At 29.8% G+C, this 27,063-nt stretch overlaps 1 protein-coding gene across 1 annotated transcript in view; it reads left to right on the forward strand.

The window, feature by feature from the left end:
* LOC105154354 (dystrophin, isoforms A/C/F/G/H) overlaps nt 1-27,063 on the forward strand; it is a 462,027-nt gene that overhangs the window by 99,632 nt on the left and 335,332 nt on the right. The window contains exons 35-36 of the mRNA XM_087403323.1: nt 4,715-4,929; nt 16,491-16,589. Coding sequence (XP_087259449.1) covers nt 4,715-4,929; nt 16,491-16,589 — 314 coding nt within the window. The remainder of the gene's footprint in view (nt 1-4,714; nt 4,930-16,490; nt 16,590-27,063) is intronic.

Consider the following 27,063-nt stretch of genomic DNA (forward strand, 5'->3'; position numbering starts at 1 on the left):
TAATTGCAATGATTGATCGATATGCATTGCGAGAAAAAAATAGTTGTAATTATTATAATTTAGTCATTTTTTAGGACAACTATACATTTATAATTACCACGCAAATACAATCAATTAGGCTATTAATAATAGCCAAATTACTTATCTTTAGTTTTTTTAATTATTATAAAAAAATTTAATTATTATAAACATATTTTTTAATTATTATTACCATATAAATAATAAATAAATTTAAGAAAATAGTTATATTTATTGTAATTGCGATTGCATTTTTGCTGAACAAAAATATTTATTTTATTTATTATTTATATTTTGATATTTTACTATATTAATATTTAATTATAATTTATAGTACAATTTTTTTTATGTTTGAGAGGGTTATTATATATGATTATAATTATTAATATTATAGCAGAGTAATAACCACAAAAATGGAGCTTCTATTTATGTATAACTCTTTTACCCTGCAATTATAGTCACAAATTTCAAACACTTTTCTCTTAATGTGCTTTCTTATTTTTGGTTTGCGTAAATTTTGGATAATCGATAATTATATGATTCATACTCGTCATGTGGCATCGGAAACAGTCCACCCTCGTTTCCGTTGTTATGGGAGTAATAACTCGCTCTTAGCAGCTGCTGCAGCGACAAGTGTTACGAATGTCCTCTTCAAGGACCATTTTCCTGTATGCCGTGCAGCATCAGGTAGTATCATTTGCGTTAAGCTTTCTAAATTAATAAGAGAATAAACGCAAGCTGTCTTTTAAACTTTAAAAATACTTTTTCATAAAAATACCATATTTCATAGAAGCTTTTTAATTGCAGCTTAGAATGAAGTATTCATTACTTGACACTTTTCCAAGAATTATATATATTTTATCCATGAATTATTACTTCTCCAAAATTTCTTATAAAGTATACCAAAGGACTTAAAGATATTTACACATTATAATTTACACATTATTATTTAAAGATTTATGCATGTGTCTTTATAATGACATTGTTTTTGCATTTATTGTTATACAAATCTTTATTTTATATTTTAATAGCTTATAAAGGAATGTGATATTTTATTCTTCTACATCGAAGATTTTTTAACGAGTACGTGCAAGATATATCTATAAATAAGTTAAGATAGTTAAATATATAAAAGCAATGTTATGTTATAGAGTAAAATTCATCTATCATATTTTGCACGAAGCAGAAGATGATTATTTGACATGTGAAAATTCAAAGGCAGAGAAAAAGTATACGTATTTTGTGCAGAATCAGCATGTATCATCATTTGTATTTTTTGATAGCATCTGCGAAGAAGTTTGTATAAAGTTTGCGTAATTCGATTCTTTTGACTAGTCAGATTTTGCTCCTGCTTACTACAATCTGATAGGACAGAAACAAGCGAGACCGAGTATGCACCGTCATGCTTATTATGTATTTAGCGTGTATCGTAATTCATCCAACCGCCACAGAGACTATGTAACTCCTGCGTGTATAGGGCTTAGAAGTTCCGACGACTTATGACAGAACTTTGTGAACGCTCTGTGGTTTATGCACCGAAGCTTGTGTCTTATCTGTATTAAGTTCCTTCTCTCGCGAAATTCAGGCGTACATACGTGCACTCATGTATTTATCATATGGCATACGATTATTTAGTATGCTAATACGACATATATGTGAATTTCCTACGTTTGATATATTATCTTCGCCCACAATTCTATTTATTCTAGCTCTTGTTATTTAAATTCTTGTTTTTTTATGACAGAAACAAAACTCTATGTATTAATTATAAAAGAGCAATTTTCTAATAAATAAAGAACATTTAAAAGAATAATAATTTTTTAAAATCTATTTTGTAACAGTACACATATACTAAAGTTTTTAACTATTATTTGAGTTATATTATCGATACGTAATATTTGTTAAATTTTTTTATTAATTTGTTTATCTTTATTCTACATTTATTAATAATATAAACATTTTACGTTTATTTGCGTGTAATACAATTTTTTATCCAATTTATCAGACGCAAAAATATACGAGGCAGTCTTTAAATTAGAATAGCTATCTCGTCCGTGGAAGTTGGACTGCTTTGGTGGAGATTTGTACGGTTCTCAAGTTCGCAAATTGTATGTACACAATTTGCGCGAGTGGACGAGATGGAACGTGTAGAAATTTGAACCTCTGAAGGCGAATGGTATCCTTGAGATTTCACGGCGAATGTTTCGCAGTACGTTTGCATAACTGCTTTCACTTTGAATTAGTAGGACCATTCGCCCACTGATTTTACCCGACCCTGTCGACAAAGTGCTTTGTCGCGAATGTACAGCTTGTTCTCGAAGTTCATTGAACGCGTTGAAAAGTACCGTACATAGGAACTGGGAAAATATTTTTAATATAAAGAGTTTTGCGGTTTGTGAGTAATTATACCAGTAAACTGACCTCTCATGCCGAATATAATCTGCTCGTTTCATTGTCTGCTTCTCCCTACTTTTTCGTTATCTCTCTCTATTTTCGTACTTTTTCTTTTTTGCCTTATCGCTGGTGTTTTAAACAATGCAGCAAAAATCGGCAATAAAACAAGGATAGAACGAATTTTTAAGATAATACTCGTCGGTATTATAATCGGGGCGGAAAAGTCCAGGAGTAAAAATATAATAGCTTCTGTAAAACTGGACCGAGACGGTTTCGTGCATAAGTTATAATCTCTGCAGGTAATTTCAGAGTTACGGCACGTTTACGATTCATTGTAGAAAATCGCTCAAATAATAATACAATGGACGAAATAAAAATATTTGTATTCTTCTGTGGCTTTCTAAAGTTAGTGTTCTTAATATTTTTAGATTTTATTGTGAGATTTATAATTTGATTTTCATTCTAGATTATAGAAATCACAGAGTAAATGTTTACGATTTTTACAATGTTGATCGAATCAGATCTCTTTCATGACAATAATTGCGTTTAATAATGCTGACTGAAATTATCAAAGATTTCCATTTCAGTTTGTTAAATAAATAAATAGATATGCTATATGAATATTTGTTCATAGGATATTTGTTCACATTATATGACTAATTACAACGTATTTGATATACTTTACAAGCTCACTTTATCGATCACAAGCGTCATTATATGCTAAATCTTATTTATTTCAAAATATATCATGACAATATAATACATATTTTAACTATAATCCAAAATAATTGCACATTGAAAAAAATGTTCTAGTTGTATCAACAAAAAGTATAAACAGAACGATTCTAATCATATGAATTAAAACTCTAATTATCATAATTGAATTTCTGATTAACTCAACTAGAATATTTGATAAATTAATTATAATCTGATTCCTACCTTGTTGGTTAAATTTACGTAAATTTCAATTACAACAAGACTTTTCAGTGTAGAAATTTTAATAATTAATATTAATTAATATTAATTTTTCGAATTGATATAAACATTTTTGATCGTAATTGCATTTTTGCAGTGGATGTCACAATTGATGATTATTATCATGAATAATCGCAAATTATTTAATTTATTGTTTTATTTTTTTATAGAATGTATGTATACATATAGATACGGGATGTGACATGTATAGTATAAATAGAAAAAAATAAACAGAGTTTCATGTCATTACTGATTGACGTGCCATTAAGTAGCGCTTAAACGCTGGTAGAAGAGGATTACAAATCGAGGGGTAGGAAAAAGCGTTTACGAAAGTTTTCAATTACATTAGAGACGGGCATTAAGCTCGTCTTCGGCGGCCCTGTGTAGGGTTCACCTGAGATCCGCCATGATCTCGCTCCGGGAGGATGTGAAGCGAGTAAACTTATAAACTATGAAAGTTACTTCCCTATTCAATGAATTGACCGTGTATCCTTACGTGCCTCGAAACCATTTCGCCTCGGTTCTTTCTTTCTATCTTTCGCTCTCTGAGCGAATTTTCCTTTCCCATTTTATTGTGTCACCGCACGTGAGAAAGAATACAGCAACAACGGGTCGACTGGAAAATTACCAGTTTTCACGAAAAACGTAAGACGATACACTGTACAACAAAATAGATCTTTTCTGTAGCAGTTACGATTGTAAGTTGAATTGTAAATATATCTTCGCTGTTACAATTTATACACACACATACACATATACACAAAAATATAAAATCAGATAAATGAAATTATAATTGGAAAGAATTATTTTATACATTATTTTATACATGAATTTTATGACATATTAAGAAGAAAAATTTAATATACATATACGTATAGTATAAGACAGACTCGATATATTCATCAAAACGACTTATTCTCTTTTGTAAAATAGACATCGGTTAGGAATGATAAGTAAATCATTTGTACAAAGAATAATTTGAGGATAAGTTTTACATACTATATATTAATAGTATTTTCATTACAAATTGGAAATTCAATAACTCAGATCTCTGATGTGTCGATAACCGCGTCGCTTTTCAATCGTGCGTGACTTGTGACAATCGTTATCGTTGATAAGCTCGAATGATCGATAATTCGACGTGTGCATGGTACGGCACGGAAGCGTCGTTGAAACGGATGTCTGAATATTCGCTTTGCTTCCTGATGCGCCGAGAGCGCATCAATTTTCGTCACGTCGGCAGGCGGCCGCAGGAGATACGGCCTGCCGACTTTTACGACATGACGCCACGCTCTAATGGAGATATGGTTTTGTTTCCGTGTTACAGAAGTGGAAAGGAGTGTAGGCACCGCAGCACCGGGGGCGGCGGGTGCAGCTGCAGGGGGCTCTCGGGGGCTGTCACCCTCTCCTGCCCCCTCGTCACCGTCGACCCCCATAACGACTAGCAGCCCATCTGCCTCCGTTTCCTCGGCTTCGTCTTCACCTTCACCCTCTACTTCAGCATCCGCCCTCGTCGCGGGACTCGATAAATCAGTGCTTCAGGTAAGCTCGCTTATTTGTACGCGTGCGTGAAGTATAATAATAGCAAAAAAATATACTCAATCAGAAAAAGAACAAAATATATATTTGACATTTATCCGAGTTTTGTATATTCTGCTATTTTATTTGTTACTTGGATTCTATTAATTAAAATTTTTTATACATTCTTTAATATTAGAAATTTAAAATTATAATTATTGTGTAGTACGAACTAATGTGTGTCTATGCTTGTGTAATATAATCTGAAAATATTTATTATAATAAACAATTATAACAATTTTTATATCTTCTCAATTTTGTAAGATTAGTTTTTGTTTACTGCAGACTAATATTATTTACGTTATTGTATACACATATACCCATTAATTGCTGCATTACTCATATAGTTTTTTAATCTAACATTCCAAGGTAATACCACGTTGCTTTGGGGATAATAGAATTTCAGATTAAAAAGCAATATTATATGACTAATATTGTAAATAATGTATACATGTATATAATAATGTAACAAATGATAGCAGTTTGCAAGTAAAGCTTTATTTCTTTCAAGTAAAATTTTATTTCTTATGTTTGTCTTTATTCACATAGTGGAACGTGTTTTTACATGGCATCGAAAAAATTAACAATTTGATGAACTTAATATCGTCATGCTCAAGTAACAGATAATATAATTACCACTCGGTTATCTTCGGAATCCGATTGGAAGATATCGATTTGATTACTCTGGTGTTGCTATGAAGGGATGGAAATATTCCCAATAAAGGGTTCTCGAATGTTTTACGATTTATTCTTGCTCGGGTTTGATTTATTTTAATTCTTTTTTCTTACAATTTAAGAGGTTTGCTCTAAATGTACCTGTTTTGTAAGATATTATTCTTTAGACAAAACGTGAGTGAAGTTCGTAATGTTAATTTCCGTCGTTTTCTCGCGTCGCCGAAAATGGCGGAGTTACGATAACGGCAAGAGCTTGCCTGTCCTCGGGCATCTTGGCTAATTAAAGCGCATAAATTACGCGAACTCAGAGAGAGAGACTGACGAGAATATAGCAACGTAACGTGCGTTGCAAGATTCCTACAATATGGTAGCATGTCTCCAATGTCGACGAAAAATATGTTAAATAATCTTCTATGTGAAAGGTCGTATTTTTCGAGAGATTCATCTAACCGGCAGATATAAAAAGAAAAAGAAATCGATCTATTTTTTGTATGTTTATCGACACGCTGGTTTTGATTTACATAATATCGAGGAAACTGTTTTTAAAACGCAAAATTACAGTTGTTTTTAAACGTAAAAATATAGGATTATGTATAATGTATTAGGTGTTGGAATTAATTCGTAGCGTTTTTAATGAAAGAATGTTATTTATTTCACATGAGCATTAAAAAATACATTAATGAAAGTACTTCCCATCACTTGTAAAACGCTACGAATTAATTCCAACACCTAATATTATTAAATTGATGTATATATATATATATATATATCTGTATTATATTTGTATATTTATAATTATATTCTGTTCCTTTTGAACTTTAAATGAGTACGGTATTAGATCTTTTTCTCTTTGCATATACTCTTTTTTTAGTCTGTCTGTATATTTAAACTCAGGAATACAGATATACGCACATGCTTTGTAAAAAGAGCTAAAAATAACATACCTGTTCTCTCTGATGGAAAAGCGTTTTCTTTGAGAACGTAAATTAAAACGCTGTTGTAGATTATGTTAAGCTTACAAGCATATTGTGATATATTCTGTGTGTAGTACGTAGCATGTCCCTTATGGGCGAGGAGTCTTAACTTGGTTATCAAGGTGTCGGCTAAATTGGATCCGCTTTCTACAATTAGTATTCAGAGTAGAGTGACATATCTAGTCGATGTCCCTCATGATATATTGTACGTATTCCGTCTTAATATTTTGTATGTGTGTATGTGTGTGTGATATGTCATTTTTAATGCAATAATCAGTGAATGTGTGTAACATTACATCTGAGAGATTACAGGCGAATAAATAACTTGAAATAACAGACAATATCACATGAAGGTTTCCATATCAAAAATTACTTTTCTTTATGCTTGTATTTCATTTTCGTTTACGCGCAGTAGTTTTTATAAAGCGATACAAACTTTTTTATCATAGTTCTGTTTTCTCTGGAATACGATTCATAAATTATATATAAATCCGTGGTGAAATAGCGAGAATACAGAAATAGGGGAGATACGTTTTTTTTCCTAGGTAGGTATACGTCAAACTGTCACAAAGTAATCGAATGGTGCTTCATGCGTGACATTTTAACTTTATGAATAATAATGAAAGAGTTTCTATAGTTATTAAGAATATTGTCCTTTTGGATAATTTTATTTCTGGTTTTCTCTTTATTAGGAATTTGTCGTTATAAAAGTCCTTTCTCATTTTGCTCTCGCAACTCATCGATTCCATGAAGTGCATACTAATCATAATTTACTGAATTCATTTACAACGTTTTTAAACATTTGCTTTTAAAGTTTGCTTATATTTTTAAATATTTTTTATTATACATACTTTATTATTTTATTATTTATTATTATTTTTATTTGAATGTTATTTTTATTAATTCAAGTCTCGCAAATTTTTTGAATAGTCTTTTATTATCAGCAATATTTCCGAGCATAAATTCCAATAAACTTTTTACGTGAGCGGTAAGCGAAAGATGTGCAGGATGCACAATAATAGCTTCATCGAGATCGAAGAGAGTCATCACTGGAATTGTAGATGGAGTTTTCAGGGCTTACCTATTGTTGATGCTGCCTCAGCAATAACTTCTTACCGTGTCAGCATGCTTTATAGGATCTCGACCTCGACTTTTAGTCCGATTCTCCTTCGATTGCGATCATCTAGTTACGATAGCAAATTTTGAAAGAAATGTAATTTCGACTGAATATTCTGCAATTGGTGGCACGAGTTCGGTTATCAGGAACAGAAATTAGATTTGTGTGACGACGGTGGACAGCGTAAGGAGGGAGAGGGTCGATGTTCATGTAGGCGTATAACTTGGTCAATTTTATTGAATTACTCTGCCGGTTTCTATCCCTTCACACCATACTGATCTTCATTCATTCTCCGTACGTGTGCTATTCTTTTGTGACGGACATAGCTTGAGCGTACAATCTCGAAAATATGATAAAATAAATTAAGTCAAATTCTACTTTTATGTCCACACCGGAAGCTTCTTTCATGATTCGACAGAGCGGAAATTTATCGTCTTTTATAGCATGAAAATTTAATTTAAGAGCGCACTTGGCTGACGCAGTAAGTTTAATTTAGCAGGCGCGGTAGCTACGTTGATCTACGTGATCAGAGTTTTATGTATAAATGTTAATATTCTGGAACGAAGAATATCTTTTTAGTTTGCTCTACGTCTCCTTTATACCCGGATCTTTAAATTTGAATACATCTTGTTACGTTATTGTTTAACGAAGCATATCTATATACTTTCTCTATCCATTGTTCTCTATCCATTTTATTATTTTATTTAATCATTTTTGTAAGAAAACCAATCTTTTTGTTAAAGTACTTATCATAGCAAGATATAAACGTATAATTATACAGGCTGTCGTAAAATTCTTAGGTGTTTTATTTTTTGCTTTAATTGAGTTTATAAAGTAATCTTTTCCAAGTACTTTTCAAGAATTTATTCTCTTTGAACTTTTATGACCCTGTCTGTCATATTTATATTTTGCAAAATGTTTTTGTTCTTTTAGCTCATGCCAAAGTAGCATTGCAGTTTTTCTCGAAAATGTGACATTTTATGCGTTCTTTATAAAGGTGAAATATTTTTAATCTTGTATAACTTGCTTTTTACTAAGAAGAATATCGTGATTATACTTCTGTCATACTACTTATCCAATATTTCTATATTATATTTCATTTCATTATACTCATAATTAGATTTATTTTAATTATCATGATACAGAGAGATAGAGAGAGTGGAGGCGTTAACAATTAGTTGATTAATGGTTAATTACGATATAGGATTTGATATTTTCCGGTAACATACTCTTCCGGTACTATCTCTGCCTATTGTCCAGGTAACTTTTACTAACGTCTCAGCAAACATTGCATAGGTTCTAGTACGCTTTTCCTATTTGCCGAGTCAACAGTCAAACTCCAGCCAGTCCAACGCCATAATAGCTATCTCCCGGCTTCTATTTCCGGCTACGCTGTCGCACTGACAAGTATTGTGCTGTTTGCATAAAGCGATGAGAGGCCTCGAGGTAACGAGACTTGAGCAGGAATCAAGTTGCCAATGAAACGCTGTTTCGACTCTTGATGGTAGACCATTTTTTATTTTACGCATGTTGGTTGTCACATTGATTGAGGTGTAGAATTTGTTATGTTAAAATAATATATATTGTATCAATTGAGTCAATGATATTAATAGAAACGCGCCCCCCCCCCCCACACACACACACACACACACACACACACACACACACACACACACACACACACACACACACAGACAAACGCACACGCATGTGTTACCTATAGATGATATATTGAGTACAATTCATCTAAGATATTCGACATTGATTTAGGGATATCCATTTTAGATGATTTGGTGAATGATGGATTTGGTGTATATCCATTGTTGTAAGGAAATTGTTCAGTTTAGGAACTTGAGTGTTTGAAGAAGAGAAACAAGACAGTAAAATATCTAAATGTTATAATTTTAGTAATTTAACACATATGTAATGCTAATTAAAAAATATTTTAATCGAAGATATATTATTTATTTTTTTTGCATTAACTGCATTAATTTTCTATGTGTGATACTAAAAGAAGACTCTATTTTCTTGAATTTTTCGTTTTCGATTCTATTATAATGAATGTTATTATTTTATCTTATGTGATAAATAAATTAATAACTAAATTCCCAAGATAATAATTCAAAAAAATTATATAAACAGGCAATTGGGAATTGGCGCTGTAGACGGTGCGCAGTTTTTGTTTTTTTAAATTAATTATATATTATGTCATTACTTGCACATGTTTCGGCTAATCTTTTAGCCTTTTTTAGCAAATTTACAATATAGGCGTAGGAAAATATATTGTAAATTATTATATAATTATAATAATATAGGATTATTATATTATTTATTTATTAAGATTTGGTTAGATGGGGAGGGGGCAGCTAGGCAGACGTTGGAATTTTGTCTCTTTACGATATTCAGCTTATTAGATCCTTGATCTCTACTTTGTCTTGCGATAAATTATGTGAGTATAGTTTTATAGAACTTACATGTATTTTGCATAAAATACTGAAAAAATAGACATTATTTTCCAGCCATATTACGAAAGATTAACAATGTAGAAATATTTCTACTTTTTTATGATTAAATTAATTTTGAATTTTTTATTGAAAAAAGAATTGTATTTATGCGTATATAATACCTACACAGATTATTAAAATTTAGATATGACTATATAATTTTTAATATGTAAGATAAAAATAATATTGTAATAAGAATGTAGTTGGAAAAGAGAGTTGCTTTATTAAAAATTTTTTCATGTATTTATTAAATGCCTTTTAGCATTTTTATTAAAATTTTAAAATATCTTCTAAAAGATATATTATTTTCAAACACACACTAAGCAGTAATAATAAAAATAAAATAATAATAATAAAAATCTTGAAAGCAAGGCGGTAGAAGGAGAATAAAATAGTTTGTCCAATGAACCGTTTCATGCATCAAAAAGTCGTAAGACGACAATCGACAAACTTTGTGCAATGTGTACTTGCACTAATTTTTTAATATTTATTGTCGTTGGAAGTAATACTATCGGAAATTGACTTTTTGTGTAAGATTTTGTTGTAATATACATGTATGTACATGTATAATTATATTAGAAAAGATTTAATATATGTATATAATTATGTAATTAAGAATATTATTATATATAAGTCGTAATAATTTTATATAACTGACTCTTTCAAATCTTAATCATGATCTCTTTATGCTCAATATTCAGTCTCGTACTGTATTCCATTGTATTTTCATCATTTTAAATATCGTTTTGTAACGTTAATTGAAAAAAATTTTTCTTAATTTTTCGATTTTGTTTATTTATCTATTATATCATAATTATGATTACCGATGAAGGTGTAATATAGCTGAAACATTTAAAGTTTTTATTTCTGATTTCTATAACAAGAATAAATATTTTTGTCATTTGATTTAATCATTGTAATTGCTTGTGTTTATTGATCATTATCTCTCCTTGATTATGTTTGCATGTAGCGAGCTTGATTAATAATTAACAGAATATTATTATTATTATATTCTGTATAATTAACATTAAATATGTAAAAAAAGCGTCAAGTAATTGATATATTTTATGGAAAAAAGATACCAAAGATAATGCTATAAAAAAAGAAGTGAAATCAAAATAATATTTCAAGTATCTCTACTTAAAAAGTTCTATAGAACACAATTCTCCGAGCGGTATCTTGAAGGCATCTTTATGATATAGACATCCTTAAGACAATATTGTATGGAATAATTTTTTTCTTTCAATTATAATATACTATACAAAATACGGATAACATTTAAAGTGTATTAAACATAACAATACATTAAAATGAGAGAACGAAATGCAATAGATATGTAATGAGAGGCGCGAAAACTAAAAAGAGATTTTTACATAGCCGATTTTTACATAGTTGATAACAAGTCAAAAACTATAGAAATAATCGAAAATGAGCAGTCTCCAGCAGCAGCCTTGACACGCCAATATTAGCGCAATATTGGGTAAATCAATATTGAGCAAATTGGGATAATAATCGGCTTCCCAATATTGGTCTAATATTGGAAAAATAATGTATAGCCAATATTGGGCAAAAATTGGCTCCTCAATATTGGCCCAAAATTGAAAAAAACAATCTATAGCCAATATTGGGCAAAAATTGTCTCCCAGTATTGGCCCAATATTGGAATTATCTGGCATTATCTTTTTTCTGCAAAATATACTTGACGCCTTTTTTTTACATTTTTAATATCTTTTCCGAAATTTCACGAATTTTTAAATTCTTGTTATTAGTAATAATACACTTTATATTCATATTTAAATGAATAATATTATGATAATAATAACGATAAAGGTAATATAATAATAAAAATAATGATATTTGAAAATAATTAAGAAAATTATGATGTTTTTTCAATAAGTATAATATTGGTTTTACCATGGCACTTATTGTTACATACTTTTTCTCGTTCTTTTCACGAAGTATATAAGTATTTTGTATATCGATCAATCTCTATTAATTCTCATTGTGCTCTCATTCGATCTATACAAATACTCCGTGGAATTTGCGAAATAGTCATTTTCTTTTTTTATTCTCGTTCTCTTGCATACTTTTTAATGACAACTTCGGCGGTAATTAACGCGAAGTGCTATCGCACGTTTTGAACGTGACAACATTTTTAATGCAACTTTTTCATATTTGTTGTGCACACGTAGAAAAGATGCGAAAAAGATGTCAAAAGTTTAGGAAAGTGAATAGATAACATGGACAAGTAGATAGATAACATAGGTAGATGATAAGTAGCCAAATAAATAACGTAGATAAATGAATAGATAACACCAGAAGCTGGACAAATAACATCGACAGGTTGATAGATAATGTAGCTATATAAATAAATATGTAAATATGTAAATAGATAATGTATGTAGACAGATGAGATGCGGAAAAAGTGCGGAAGAATTGCGGAAGACGTATCGAAACATTGCGAAGATATGTGAAATAAATGCGGAAAAAGTGCCGAAAAGGACAGAAGAGTTACGGAAATGATATTTAAATGATGCAGAAGAGATATAGAAGAATTGCGAGAGATGTGCAGAAACGATGCGAGGAGGTGAGAACAAATGCAGAAGAGATGCAGAAGTGTAGAAGTAATGCGGAAAAGGTGCGGAAGAGATACAAAAGAATTGCGGAAACGATGAAAAGGGATACGGAGAGATGCAAAAGAAATGCAAAAATTAATACGGGAGAGGTGTTAGAGTGATGTGGTAGAGATATAGAAATACTGCAGAAAAGGTACATGAAAGATGGGGAAAAAATGCGGGGAAGATGCAAGAGAGATGCAGAAAAAGTATAGAAAAGGTATTGAAAAAGTACAGAAAAGATGTAGAAAAAGTGCAGAAAGTGCTGAAAAAAGGTCCAGCAAAAGAAGACAAGATTTTGCGAAGACGACGACGATATATCTGAATGAATAAATGACATAAATTGGGTTGAAAAATTGCACATATTCATATCTACTCATTAAGTATATTTACAGACATGATTGTTAATTGTTATCTCATTTTAATTGTAAAAATTTGTTCTTTCCCATTTTTTTATAACATCAAATTGTTTAAACAAAACAATTTTTAAGCGAGTTCCTTCCTGTAAAGGATACGCTGCAGCGTCTCTTTCTCATGACATGGTATTATCCCCTTCATAACATACTACAAAAATATACTTGATGGGAAAATGTTACCGCATCTCCTGATTTATAATATTTATATATAAAATAAGTATCTAGTATATGTAAACAATGTTTAAATATACTACAGTTATTTTATTTTATATTTACTGAACATATAATATAATAATAATATATAAAGTAACATAATACATATTATAAAACATATATTATATTATAAAACATAAATTTTTGCGGACAATTAGCTGTGATATGTTTTTGATTATTAAGCTAAGAGCAATTTTTTTTTTTAGTACTTATGAAGAAAAAAAACGGTTTTTGATGTAATGTTTTTTACGGCCCGCGAAATTCGTAATAATAAAAATATGAATACCGTCGTGCAGTTCGATCGTTGCTAAGCATCACTTTCGACGCAGTTATTTTCAAGGAAGGTATGCTTTATCGCGTCTTTTTTATTGCTCGGATGTTAAAACCGGTCGTTAAACTCTCAGAGAGAAAATCCCGTTTTATGATTTTTGAGAAATATGAAAATAATGATACACATTGGTTATACAGGGTGCATAAAAAGTAATGGTACAGCGAAATATCTCGAAAACTAAGCATTTTAGGAAAAAATGTTTCGGATAAAAGTTGTAGAGTTTTCGAAAGATCTATTTACTGGGGTAATGAGTTTGATCTTGGGTGGCGTCGCTAAGGTCAGATCAAGGTTAAATTGATTTTTTTAAATGGAACTCTATTTTTGATGTCAGAATCTAATAGCTGATGTCAAGAGCTTTTCAAAACAATGTAATAAAGTTATTTCTCATTAAGTGCTTTTTGAGTTATAAGATTTGAAAATTACAGTATCGCCGACATTAACATTATGCAAGATGTTTGACCGATGGCTAAAATCTCTTGAATGTTGTTCAGGATCATGTCATGGATAACATTTGTCAAGATCAAAGTCATTGGAGATTGTGCTTCTTATTTTCATTTTTACGTAAAAATGAATTCTTGGTACAAAAATTTATTTGTGAAATTTTATTTCAGTGAAGTTCATTTCAGCGAAGAAATTGTATTTAAATTTGTAAAAATCGATGATGAAAAGATTGAAGAATAAGTTTCTAATTTACAAAAAAAAAAAATAATTTTCGATCAAGAAAATTTTTTAAATTTTAGAAAATTAATGAAGAACGCGTATTTTACACATACATACTATGTTTTTTGTTAATTGAACAAAAGAAATAGCTATTTTTAATTTTATGTTAATTATTTTCAACTCTATAGTTTCTAAATGATTTATTTATTATTAGAGTAATGTAAGTATGATTTCAGATGATTATAAATTTTGTTAAAATTCTGGCAAAAATTGATGATTGAAAACGTTTGTTTTTCTGTAACATCATCATATTTCAATACATTAATATAGATCAGAACTTACTTCTAATTTGGTTTGTATCTTTTATTTTTTTTCATTAAAATAATTTTTAAAAGATTTTTAATGTTATATTTATACGACGCAATTAAAAAAAAAACGATTTGACCATAAATTATAAGAAAATGTATACAATGTGACTCTATGGTGTCCATTTTGAAGTGGAAACAAGAAATATGATTATTCTTCGACAACGGGCACTTAATCAAGGCCTCTTCGAGTCGGACAAGGGTGGGTGAAAGGCTGAACGAGTCCAAGAGCTTAGTCTAGGTGGCAGACTCCGGGGGTTGCCGGACTGAGCGAGACCTTAATTTCCTGTAGCACTACGGTTTATCTCTTCCGCGATTTATCGACTCCCTCGAAAGTTCCACGTTTGCGATCCCCTCAAATGCTAGTTTGGGTTTCTTGCATGCTTGTTGTTGCATCGCCGACCGATCGATCAGTCGACGTTAGGTTGAGAATTTCAGGGTGGTTTTTTTTCCAATATGTTGTTTGCCATAAATATTTATTTAACTGCTACGATCTTTTGAAATATTTCGACTAGAATTCTATACACAACGAACATGCACGCTAAAATCGCCAGCGGAGATGTTTCTGATGTCTAGCGAAGCGTTACGCGCGCGCGCTCGCGCGCACGTGTGGACGGGTTTTTAAATTATTATTGGGTTTGTATTATTATTGGCTTTACAATTCTGTAGCTGTAATGGAAATACGATTACTTGCCTTGATATTTAATTAAACGCACCAATAGAGTTATTTGCAAGAAAAAACTGTTCGCCATAATGTTGGAAAATGTAAATTTGTGATGCAATTGAATGTTCTTTCATGCTTTATAATAAGCTCGATTTATTTAAAATAATTGTGTTGCGGATTTTTTCATGATCGAGAATTATTCTCTTTGAAAGTAATTTTTCACCCGATTACTTATCTACTTAGACTATTATCATAATATATTGATTTCTGTGAACACAAAACCTTGTATTCAAGAATTTTACCTTCAAGAAAATCTTCAAATTTATCAGGAAATACGTTCCTGAAATTTGACGTGTTTTAGGAAATATCCCGTATATATTCAGCATTTGCCTGTTCTTGACGCTTAGCGAATGTCGAGGTAAATCGAACTCGGCCACTTACGAACGGACACTCCCTACTAATTTCCGGCAGCAAATATCCCAATCCGGTCCTACGTGCTTTCTTTTTTTCGCTCTTTTCCATCTGATTTGAATCATTTTCGAATGATGGAGATATTTCTTACCGACACACATTTGCTAAAAGATATACGAGTTAATCGCTATAGTTAATTTGTATTTAATCCATTAAAATAAGTTATCGATTTGCAAACTGATCGAAAATCAAAGATTAATGCGTTAATTAATTTAGTATCACTTGTTTTGAAACGAAACTACATTTATTTGAATTTATTTTTATATTTATATCAGTAAAGTTACATTTTTTATATCATAATAATGTTTTTTATAATAAAAAGGGCAAAATATATAAGGATAAAAATTTTGATACATTAAATAAATATATATATTCGAGCAATAAAAAAAATTCTAATACACATAATTGCAGTTATTTAAAATATTATGATTACATCAATTTTGATTATTTATTTATATTATAAATTTTTATTATAGCATAATATATTGTCATAATTATTGTTTGTCTGGTTACATTACAGATACGTGACTGGCTCACGGTCGAAGAAGAAATGTTGCGACAACAATCTGTGGTCGTCGGCGATGTCGACGAAATCATGCATCTTTTGGATAAACAAAAGGTAAGTCAATTATTAGAAATAATTCGACTGTTTAATTGTTTTTTTATATCATTATCAATCTCTATAAATATTTTTTTATTTAGAGCAATATTGGACATGTATTCTCAAGTAAAAGTAATTTTATAACTTGCGAATATATACAAACTAATTAATCAAAATGTCAAATGTAATCAATGTTAGACATAATTAATAATGACGTTTCAATGACGGATCAATTTCTTAAATAAAAAGTAACAAAAAAATTATTTATTTATATATATTTAAAAGGAAAATATGCGTGAACTTACTTGTGTATATCATAGAAAATTTAATGTGACGTTGTTCATAGTTCTATTGCATGTGCATTTTGTTGGAACTATGCTAAATATAAAGATTTTAATATATTATATTGAAACATTATTAAAACATTGCCATTTTTCAAGTTTATCGCAATTCGCTGAGGTAATCTGTAGGTGATCAGCAATTTCTTTCAAGCTGCTTAGTTCATGCTTGCGTGGCATTATTGGAAAGCGTGGCCGTTACCTTTTTTTCTTTCTTCTTTTTATCTTTATATTAATATAAGAGCCATATCGTCGGAGCGGCCACGAAATTAAAATATTAAAGACTTCTTAGATACGTTGCTTTGTTACTTCCACTTTTTTCAAGTGGCTTGAACTCAGAAATTTTATTTTACGATTTAATTATTAATAGATCCTCTCAAACAAAACTTTAAATATTTATTACTGTGGTTTTTCGTCGTCGTTTCATATGAACGAACAAACGGTAAAAGCAGCAGAGAAAGCTAGAAGTTCCAACGTCGGTAACTTTGCGATCTGTCACAGCAGTGCAGTCGATACTTCAACCCCCAAGGTTCGACTCAAGTGCTTGCTGCAGGGGTAAAATGCTCCTCTATCTTTTTCACAGTCAATTCAGCGTGATACCGTAAGTGGAAAAGTTATCGCCGGACGATGAAAAGCGAGGCTGCTAACCGCGAGAAAGAGTGAAATCATTACGGTGGGTGCATAAAACTTCCGGGATGCAAAGATAGGGAAGTGTAGGTGATTGACCGGGAAAACCCTGACATTGGCATTGGCATTAAGGGTCCGACGAACATTGCCACGCCTTCCTTTGTGCGTCGACGTCGTGCTGCGCGTTATTCCGCCATGGTTGTTAATTGCATTGGGCTTAATCGATATCCAGAATTGTCGTAAGCGACACGAAATTGCTGCTTTGTACGCAGTGTAGAGTATAATAAATTGGAATATAAATTGGAGGAAAATTTATCTCGATTGATGTGTGTGATGTCGTGCTTCTTAAAATTTCTATACGCTAAAACTTATTAATTTTATTATATTAAGTTGGCAAGAAAGTAATTGCGTTTTTAGCTCAAAGTTGTATATACAATATCTTCGTCAATAATGAATGAAATTTAAATTAAAAAAAAAGAGTTAAAGCTTGAAATCTTTACTTTTAAAAGCTTACCACATTTTTTAAGTTTATATGAGTTTAGTAATTTTTACATACCAAAAACTATGACCTGAAAAAGGCAGAAAATTTTCTTCTCTTTGTAGGTAACGTGCCCAAAACAAATTTGAGAAAATTTTCGACTATCTATCGTGAAAACTTGATACTTTCCCTATAAAATTTCCCTTTTTAAATATTTTATCATTTTTTTTTAATATTATGATTTTTGGTTACTGAGTTATCGCGGATTAAATAAAAGGATTATTTTGATTTTAATTACTCCGTTAAAAATTGTCGTATCGCAATTTAAAAAAGAGATTCTTAAAGCTGAAACTTTATTCTATCAAGATATATTTATATTGGTTAGTAAGAAAATAATTGTTTTTACTGATAGATGCCTTTTAAAAAAACGTAATTTCTTTCTTGCCAACCAATACAATGGTCTTTAATACAATATTTTGTAATGCTTTTGTTCAACTTTACATGCACATGTTAAATAAATATCGAGTAAATTGATTTTTTATAAAAAAAATAATTTACATATTTACATAATATAGCATAATTAGATTTTACCGTACATATAATATTGACATTTTGTGTTATATTTAAACGCGCGCGCATTTATTTTATTTGAGTATGACGATTTTAGAAACATCTTGAGATTTTTATAGATATAATTATGAAATCGTACTCGTAATAACAAACTTCTTGTAATTTTACCATTTTGCACTTTTCGTAATTGTACATTTTTAATGAAAATAAAAAAAATTTCCGCATTTTTTAATACAAAACCATAATTGAAAAAAATAACAGCTGGAATTCTGTTTAAAAATGATTCTAAAACATAGAATTCTGCTAGAACTAATAAATAAGAAATATCGCTGAAATTATTAGTATAACACTTTTTCCAAGTGTCGTGTTGCTTTCTGTATTTAAAGTACATTAAAATTGATAATTGTTAGAATTTTTAAATTACATATCTTGGTAAAAGTCGAATAATACTAACGGAAACTGTAGTAAAAAATGGAAATATTTATCTTTTTCTTATATTTTTTGAGGGGAAGTGTGCTAAATTCTCGAAGGTAGCCATATTTTCAATTTTCGTTTAGTATAAAAAATGCGGATTTCTGTTTTAATGTTATAAGGAACTGTAGAGCTATGAAAAATGCTACTGGAACTGTCTTTTTTTTTTATATTAATAGAATGTCGTTAATTTCACCTTTCCGTAAAAACTTCGAGATATTTTTACATGTTTTCCCGTGAATATCTGGTCTCTTTTTGTTATCATAGTCTCGTGGTAATGTTCTTCCATGAAAAACTCTACCGCGGAAATAACATGAACGTTTACTGTAAATTTTCTCAGGCCAAGGTACGAGAGTACATTATTACATGTCCCTTCATTCCCCTTGCCTTTCTACATTTATATCTTGGAAAACATCAGTTTCGAGGAACTGGTATGTTCCGAGTTGCATTCTTTTGCGCGCGGATGCAATAGTCTCATTACACTTTTTTTTCAAATGTTTATTCTAATTCTAAGATTTCACCGTTTTTAATTTGCGCTAAATATTTTTCTCATTTATTTCATGGCGCACTTTGTCAGAGATAATTTTTTTTTCTTTATTTCATACAATTTAATTCAAATCTATGATTATAACGTGCACGTGGCTATAAGGGTGCACGAAAAAACGATAAGGAAATCACACAAATCATTAGTTTCAATTTGGCAGCATTTCTTATCGGAAAAAATAACCTTGCGCACATGAAAGGTTTGTTCGTTGATGTGAAAGCTTCGGGAAAAAACGGCGTGATAGGATTTCCTTTCGGAATAGGAATTCTTCTTTATTTGAATGGAAGCGAAGTCATTTTTTTTTCTCATGGCGTGCGCCAGGCGGTTGTGAATGGGACAAATGGCGCACTTGATTGATTAGTGATATTGTATTCTGACAAATGACAAATCATACGGTCTTCTTTCTGCTTATACGTACGGAACGGAGATTCGAAATTTTCGAATGCATTTTGAGGGATGACCGAAAACAATAGGTTTGTTACTGTGGCATTGCTATTGATTTCCGATTGTGAGGATGCCGAGGAAGAGATATTTGGACGCGTAGAAGGTATATAGAGCGAAGACAGAAATTTTACCGAAAATGTATTGGATTTTCCATATAAGTTGATAGCGTTTGGGATTATATCGTTCTCTTTACGGAAATCGTTCCAAGTAAATGCGGGGGACTAATTATACATTTGGAGAAGACTACATAGTTCCATACGCGACTGAGATATTTAAGTCTCGCACTTCAAATCTCATTACAATTATACTCGATGTCAGTGGATTTTGTCCGTCTCTCTCTCTCTCTCTCTCTCTCTCTCTCTCTCTCTCTCTCTCTCTCTCTCGCTCTCATCTTACCTCATCTTTCCCTTATTCTCATGAGCTTACTTAAGCTTGCTCCACTGTTAGCATTACACAAGTCATTGTCGTCACCTGCTACGTAACAGGATTCGTCTAACAAAGCCCAATTACGAGATCCAGGAAGCATGTTAGCATGAAATGTGCTTTTAGTCGCTCGAGAAGTATTCTGACTTTAAGCAATAAATTTTTTTATAAAATGGAGTAATCAATATACGAATATAGATTAAATAACGTAACGCATACATATTAATTAAAAATTATAAAGAATTTATTGCGAAAAATATTACACATGTTTCAGTGATCGAATTGAAATTAGGCATCAGATCTATATAGCTTTATAGCTTTAATTGTATTGATTATTTACTTACTTATTTTATTTATTCATATAGATTAACTTTTTATCATTTTCGTTCAGCTAGGACTTTTCGATAATAATAACTTTTATATCTAAAATTATTTGTTCAATTAGTTTAAGTTTTTGATTTACAAAAGAAATTATTTACATAATATTTCCAAATAGCAACGAAATGTTTGTTAAATATTTGTTTTGTTTTTTATTGACATCGTGAGCACTGATTAATATTTAATATTTTGCAAGATAAAATTTTTTTTGCCTTGTGGATTTTCATGAAATATGTAATTCTATGAGAAATATATTTCATCTTAACACGCAGTTATTTATACCTTTAGTATAAATAAAGACGCAAAGAAGAAATTTAATAATATGCCATAATAACGGTGTTGCTTATAGTCGTGATGTGATATCGTTTTATGATGTCACCGATAAAATTTCTAGAGCAATGCTATTTAAAGAATGTGCTTCCCTCATAGAAACCTTGGATATAATATTTACAAAAGCAAATTTATTATTAATTTAATTTTTTAATATGTAATACATATATATTGTTTAACACACACATTTAAATCATATACTATCGATATACCATTATTTTTTGTAGCATTTTTATTGAACTTACCGAATTTTAATTATTTAAATAATTGGACTTGGAATTAATAAACTATAATACGATTAGCTACAAATTATTATGATTTTATCATATTGACTTTTTGAAAAAATCTTACGAGTGTAGTTTAAATAAAGAAAGAAACTTTGGAATCATTATCGTAACAATGATATCTATACTATTTGTAAACCGTTCTCTTGCCTATAGTCTTGCGGCGATTATATACATTCCCATCGTATGGGAAATCGTTATCGTTCAAGCTATACGAGTTTCTTTATCTTTCGGACGACGTCCTTCACACCGGGTGCAATAAACGTCTTCTCCATTATTTCCTCCGTTTCCTCCGTACGGTTTTGTTGCTGGTGTCTGATAACTCTGCGCACCATCCCATTGCGGCTCCTCTCGTCCGCGCCCAAAGGATTTTAGGGTTGCACTCCTTACACCATGCCGAGAAGGACTTGCCGAGTAATAATGTCAGGAAACCGTGCGCGCCTGTAGTTATGAAGAACCTTCCACGATTTCGCAATTTCTCGGTTATGCCGGTATCCGGTGAATAGCCGTCCTCATTCCATAACGCATGTTGGAGCTTACAGCTTGGATATACAGATATACGTGTCGCTTGCGTGGTGACATGCGGAGTGTCACAGATTTTCTACGCGAAAATTGAAATTCACCGTCTTCTCATCTCACTTTTCTGTCGGTGTATTACCTTCGGGTGAAATCGCGATCCATCTATATGTATGTAATTTTGCGGTCAGGCATCGTCAGTGACATTATTGGATTCAGTCGAGATGGTGAAATCGATAAAATACTAATACTAAACTTACTTCCTATTCTGCAAATTTTGCAAATGTTTCAGCTATTTAATGCATCGTATATACACTGTAAAAACTAAAATGTTAATTTTAACTTACAGTTGTATAGTGAAGACTTTTTGAGCATGCAAAAATGTTAAAATTAACATTTTTGCATATATCAAAAAGTCCACTATACGACTGTAAGTTAAAATTAACATTTTATTTTTTACAGTATAGGTAGCGTTATTCATATACTTAAAGAAAATTTTTCGTTTTCTGGTTTATTTATTTTTTATTTGATTTTGAGAAATTTTATGTTTTAAGTTTTAATTAGATTTGAAGATAGTAAGAAATATTAGATTTGAAGATAGCAAGAAGAACTCGATATATTTAATTATATTGAGTTTTGATGAAGTTTGTTTTCACGCCACTAGAGACTATAATTATTTTCGTAATTTATATCGTCAGATCGATAACTTTTAAGTACAATCAAGTTTATACTCGAAAAATTGAACTGTGGTAAGAAATTTATTGCGTTATTCTAGGTTGAACTTTATCTGCTATTTTTCTGAGGATGTAATGAAACACAATGAAATTTTTTGTATTTTTGGGGAAGGAACAAAAAAATTTTATTTTTACAATATTAAAAAAAATATTTTAATATACTATTTAAATAAACAATTGAATTCAGTATCGCGATCTGTTTCTAAGAAAAAGAGTAATATTGTAAATTGTTTTAAAAATCTTTTAAATCTTTTTTGAAGAGAAAATAACAATATTCAATCGAAAAGTGTTTATTATCAAGATCAAATCTCTGTTTTTCATTTTCTCTTTACGGAAAATGACGGTATTGCATAAAATATTCTTGAAATTATAAAGTTTCTGGTTTAAAGTGTACATGGTATTATGTACTCCAGGATATTTAATTACTGCATTTTCCTATGCGGAAATTTTTTCAATTAGTGTTGCGAAATTTTAGACATTTTATAGCTAACGTTTTAAACAGCACGAAAGGTTTATTATAGTGCCCGACGTGAATGTACACATAGCAATTATATAAAACAAATCAAGCTTGTTAAAAGCAGTATCGCAGAAAAAAATCGATAAAAACATGCCGTTTAATATAATCATGAAGACATAAATAAATTTAAAGTTTTTTTAAATGTCTGCAGTTGCATTTAGAAAGTTCTTTTTTTCTCTTGTTTTGATTTTTTTATATGATTTAATTAATTTTCATGAGCAAAATTTTATTTATTTTATCACATTTATGTATCATATTTAATTTAAATTTTATGTTTGTATCAGATATAAAATTAGTGCTAAATACATATTTACATCACAATACTTTCGCAAAAGATTGTAGCAATAAAAAAATTATAGTAATTCTGTAATTCTGTAATTCTTTTAAAAATAATGTAATATATTTATTAATCATATTTATATCTAACTATTATTTTAATCATTTCTATGACAAATTTTTATTAAAATATTTGCTCCGCTTTATAATTTTTTATTTTATTGTCAGTAAATTATTGATTTTCAAATTGTTTATATGATACTTATTATTTTGCAATATTTTTTTGTATATATAAATATATTTTATGGACATAATATACATATATAGAAGTATATTTATATATATTTTGGAGATTAATGATTGCGAGGTTTTTTTCGTTTTTCTGCCCATTTTAAACTTGTTCCTTTTCAAATAATTTCCACTTTTTTCATAGTTTTATCACGATGCAATTCAATCTTTTATAACTTAGAGAAGAAGAAAGGTGTGCAGTTGCTTTTATGTCGTATAGTCAGTCTTCGTGTACTTCAGTTAATGGCAAATGCATTTGTGACGTACACTGTACATCTTCATACACGTCAGAATTATTTTCGTAATACACTCACGGACTATCATATTGTGGATTATATATTTTTACCAAAAAAGCAAAATGTTAAATAATAATTTGGTTTGATAATTGATATTTTACTTTTACTTATGTAATATAAATGTCAACAGTGTGTGTGTGTGTATATATATATATATATATAAAATATACATATATAAATATATATAATGTAATATATATATATATATATATATATATATATATATATATATATATGAAGAAAAAATTATTTTGTTTAAAATAATCTTAACAGAAAATTTTATTAGAAATTTATTACGTTTTTAGAAACTAATGATATTTTAATTATATAACATAAAATGTGTATAAATGTGTAAAAATTATTTTGAGGAAGTTATTATAAAAATAATTAAAATAATAATTTAAATATTACAATAACTCCGGCAAATACGTTGGGATTTACGCCGCAGAAGTAAAAAAATAGAAGGATAAGGGTAATTTTCTCGCAACTACTCTGTTACATGATTTTATGTTATATTAGTATTGTGTTATGATTTCAGTTTCTGTTAATATTAATGAAATTATTGTGAGTTAAATCAATTTGTCATTGTAATAAGTAATAACGCCATCATAAATTATAATCTACATAAAATGATTAATGTAGGGCGTGTGTAAAAGACTTAGTGATTATTTTGTACATTGTATATACATACGTAGTATGTATTACATATGTAGTGGAATAGTAAAGCATGTTGTGTAACAAAATACAAGTGCTTTGCTTTCGTATTCTTTGTTCAATTTATTGTCTTGTATATTCCATCTGTTTGGGATATATGGCATTTTTAGCGAGTGGGATTTATATCCAAAACATACAAAATGCGCGGATTGAATTCAGTACACTAAATGCAATAAACGCATTACATGAAATATGTACTTCATGTCATAACACTTATAATATATGTAGGAACATTGTAATTATTATTTATTACTTCATATACATATTTACCATTTTTATTCCTTAATAAAACTTTATAAATACATTTTATTATGTCATTATACATCGTACTTATATGCATTATTTGTAAATTTTTTATGAGCTGTACATATTCCCCTCTCCCTATGAGTAGCCATATATTCTACCCCCTGGGATGTACAGCAAAAATGCAAGGGTTTCAAAAAGTTTATTTTTTAATATGAAAAATAAATATTTCGGATTTCTAATATTTTTTTCATAGTAGTAAACAGTACAAAGTTTTTATTGATATTAATTCATTTACTATAAACATGGTAAATAATATTTAATAAATTAAGTTTTTGATAGGTGCGGCGTATATACCAGAATTACCCTATATGATATGCAAAATAAACGTAAAATAATTGCTTATAAAATTAAACAATTTGATTATTTCATGATTGCCGAGTAAACATTTGTTTGCTACATAAAAATAATTAGAATTTTGAGACATATCAACACTCATCATGAGCACAATTTTATTGATAAATACTGATAGCATGTTGTATCAACTATTGAATGTAAAGTTTTCCGTATTTTATTGCTATCTTTGCGTGTACTTATTATTTTTCCTATTTCACTTTCTTATATCCATACCACCTCTTGCATCTTTCATTGGTACATTCGCAGGCGACGAAAAATGCAATCATGAAACTCGACGACCCGATGCGACATAGGGAAATATATTCCTAGTTGATAAGCATGCCTGTGCGAGTTGCCGACCTTTTCTCACGAAATTTTCAATACTTTTAGGCAAACTTATCTGCGACCTGCAAGAAAATGATGCTTTACTTTATTATTTAATGTTACATGATGTTCAGTGGATGAATATTTAATTAAGTTAAATTTAAATTTCATTTTTTGTACAAAAAAGTGCTAGAAGAGAATATCTATAAGAATAACTTCAAAATAATTTTTTCGATTTTTTCTTTAACACTGGAACTGCCGAAAATGCCAATTTGGCATTTTATTTCCTATCCTTATTTTCGGCTGATGAAAATTTATTTATATCGAGTTAGAGTTATATTCATATTATATTCATATATTTTCAATATTTAGTTTTGTATATTTAATACAAAAATAAAATTTGAATAATTAGCGGAGTCAATATGCATCATCGGTAATTTTAGCGTTAAAAATAATGTTAAAGTATAATACGATGCTACAATCTAATTAGAGATAGCGTTACATTAATTAAACGCAGTGAATTAAAATTAATTTTATTTTATATTATGTTTAAATTTGTAGAATATATATTTTGACACATACACTCATAAACACACACACATAGAGAGAGAGAGAGAGAGAGAGAGAGAGAGAGAGAGAGAGAGAGAGAGAGAGAGAGAGAGAGAGAGAGAGTCGAAAATAATGACTAAATTTTAACAGTGTAAAATATGCATATACTGATAATAATAGGGGAATTATCATACATGTGATGATTTATGATTAAATTTGTCATGCTGGAACCCTTACATAGTAATATATTTTCAATCTCAAAGGTGGTCAAAAATCTTTTTACGTTTCTGTTATTATAACGGTGGAATATTTTGCGTGTGCGCAATACGCATCTTCTTTGTCGATCCCAGTTCCATTGGATTAGGTGTAATGGCAGCGACGGATTGGAACACACGTTCTGCATTAAAGGTTTAATCCCAAAATTACGATCTCTATATCTATTATAATTTTATTATAATTTTATTTAAAAATCATTGCAATTGTCATTTGTATTACCGATAAAAATTGAATGAACCCAGACAATCAATGTGCCAAGCTGATGTATTTAGCTTATATGCATATTGTATGCATATCAATTTTATTTTTAGATATAAACTTGGTATTTCGAAATGAAATTAATTAAATTATTATAATAGAACATTTGAATATCTATTCTTTTAACGTTTTTTTTTGTTATTGTAATAAAAAGTTTTATGTAATGGAAAATATTCTATTATATTTTTTACACAAAACGATAATTTCTTTTATTATAA

Source organism: Acromyrmex echinatior, chromosome 2 (genome assembly GCF_024713525.1).
Source record: "Acromyrmex echinatior isolate Ae372 chromosome 2, ASM2471352v2, whole genome shotgun sequence".
Taxonomy (NCBI): domain Eukaryota; kingdom Metazoa; phylum Arthropoda; class Insecta; order Hymenoptera; family Formicidae; genus Acromyrmex; species Acromyrmex echinatior.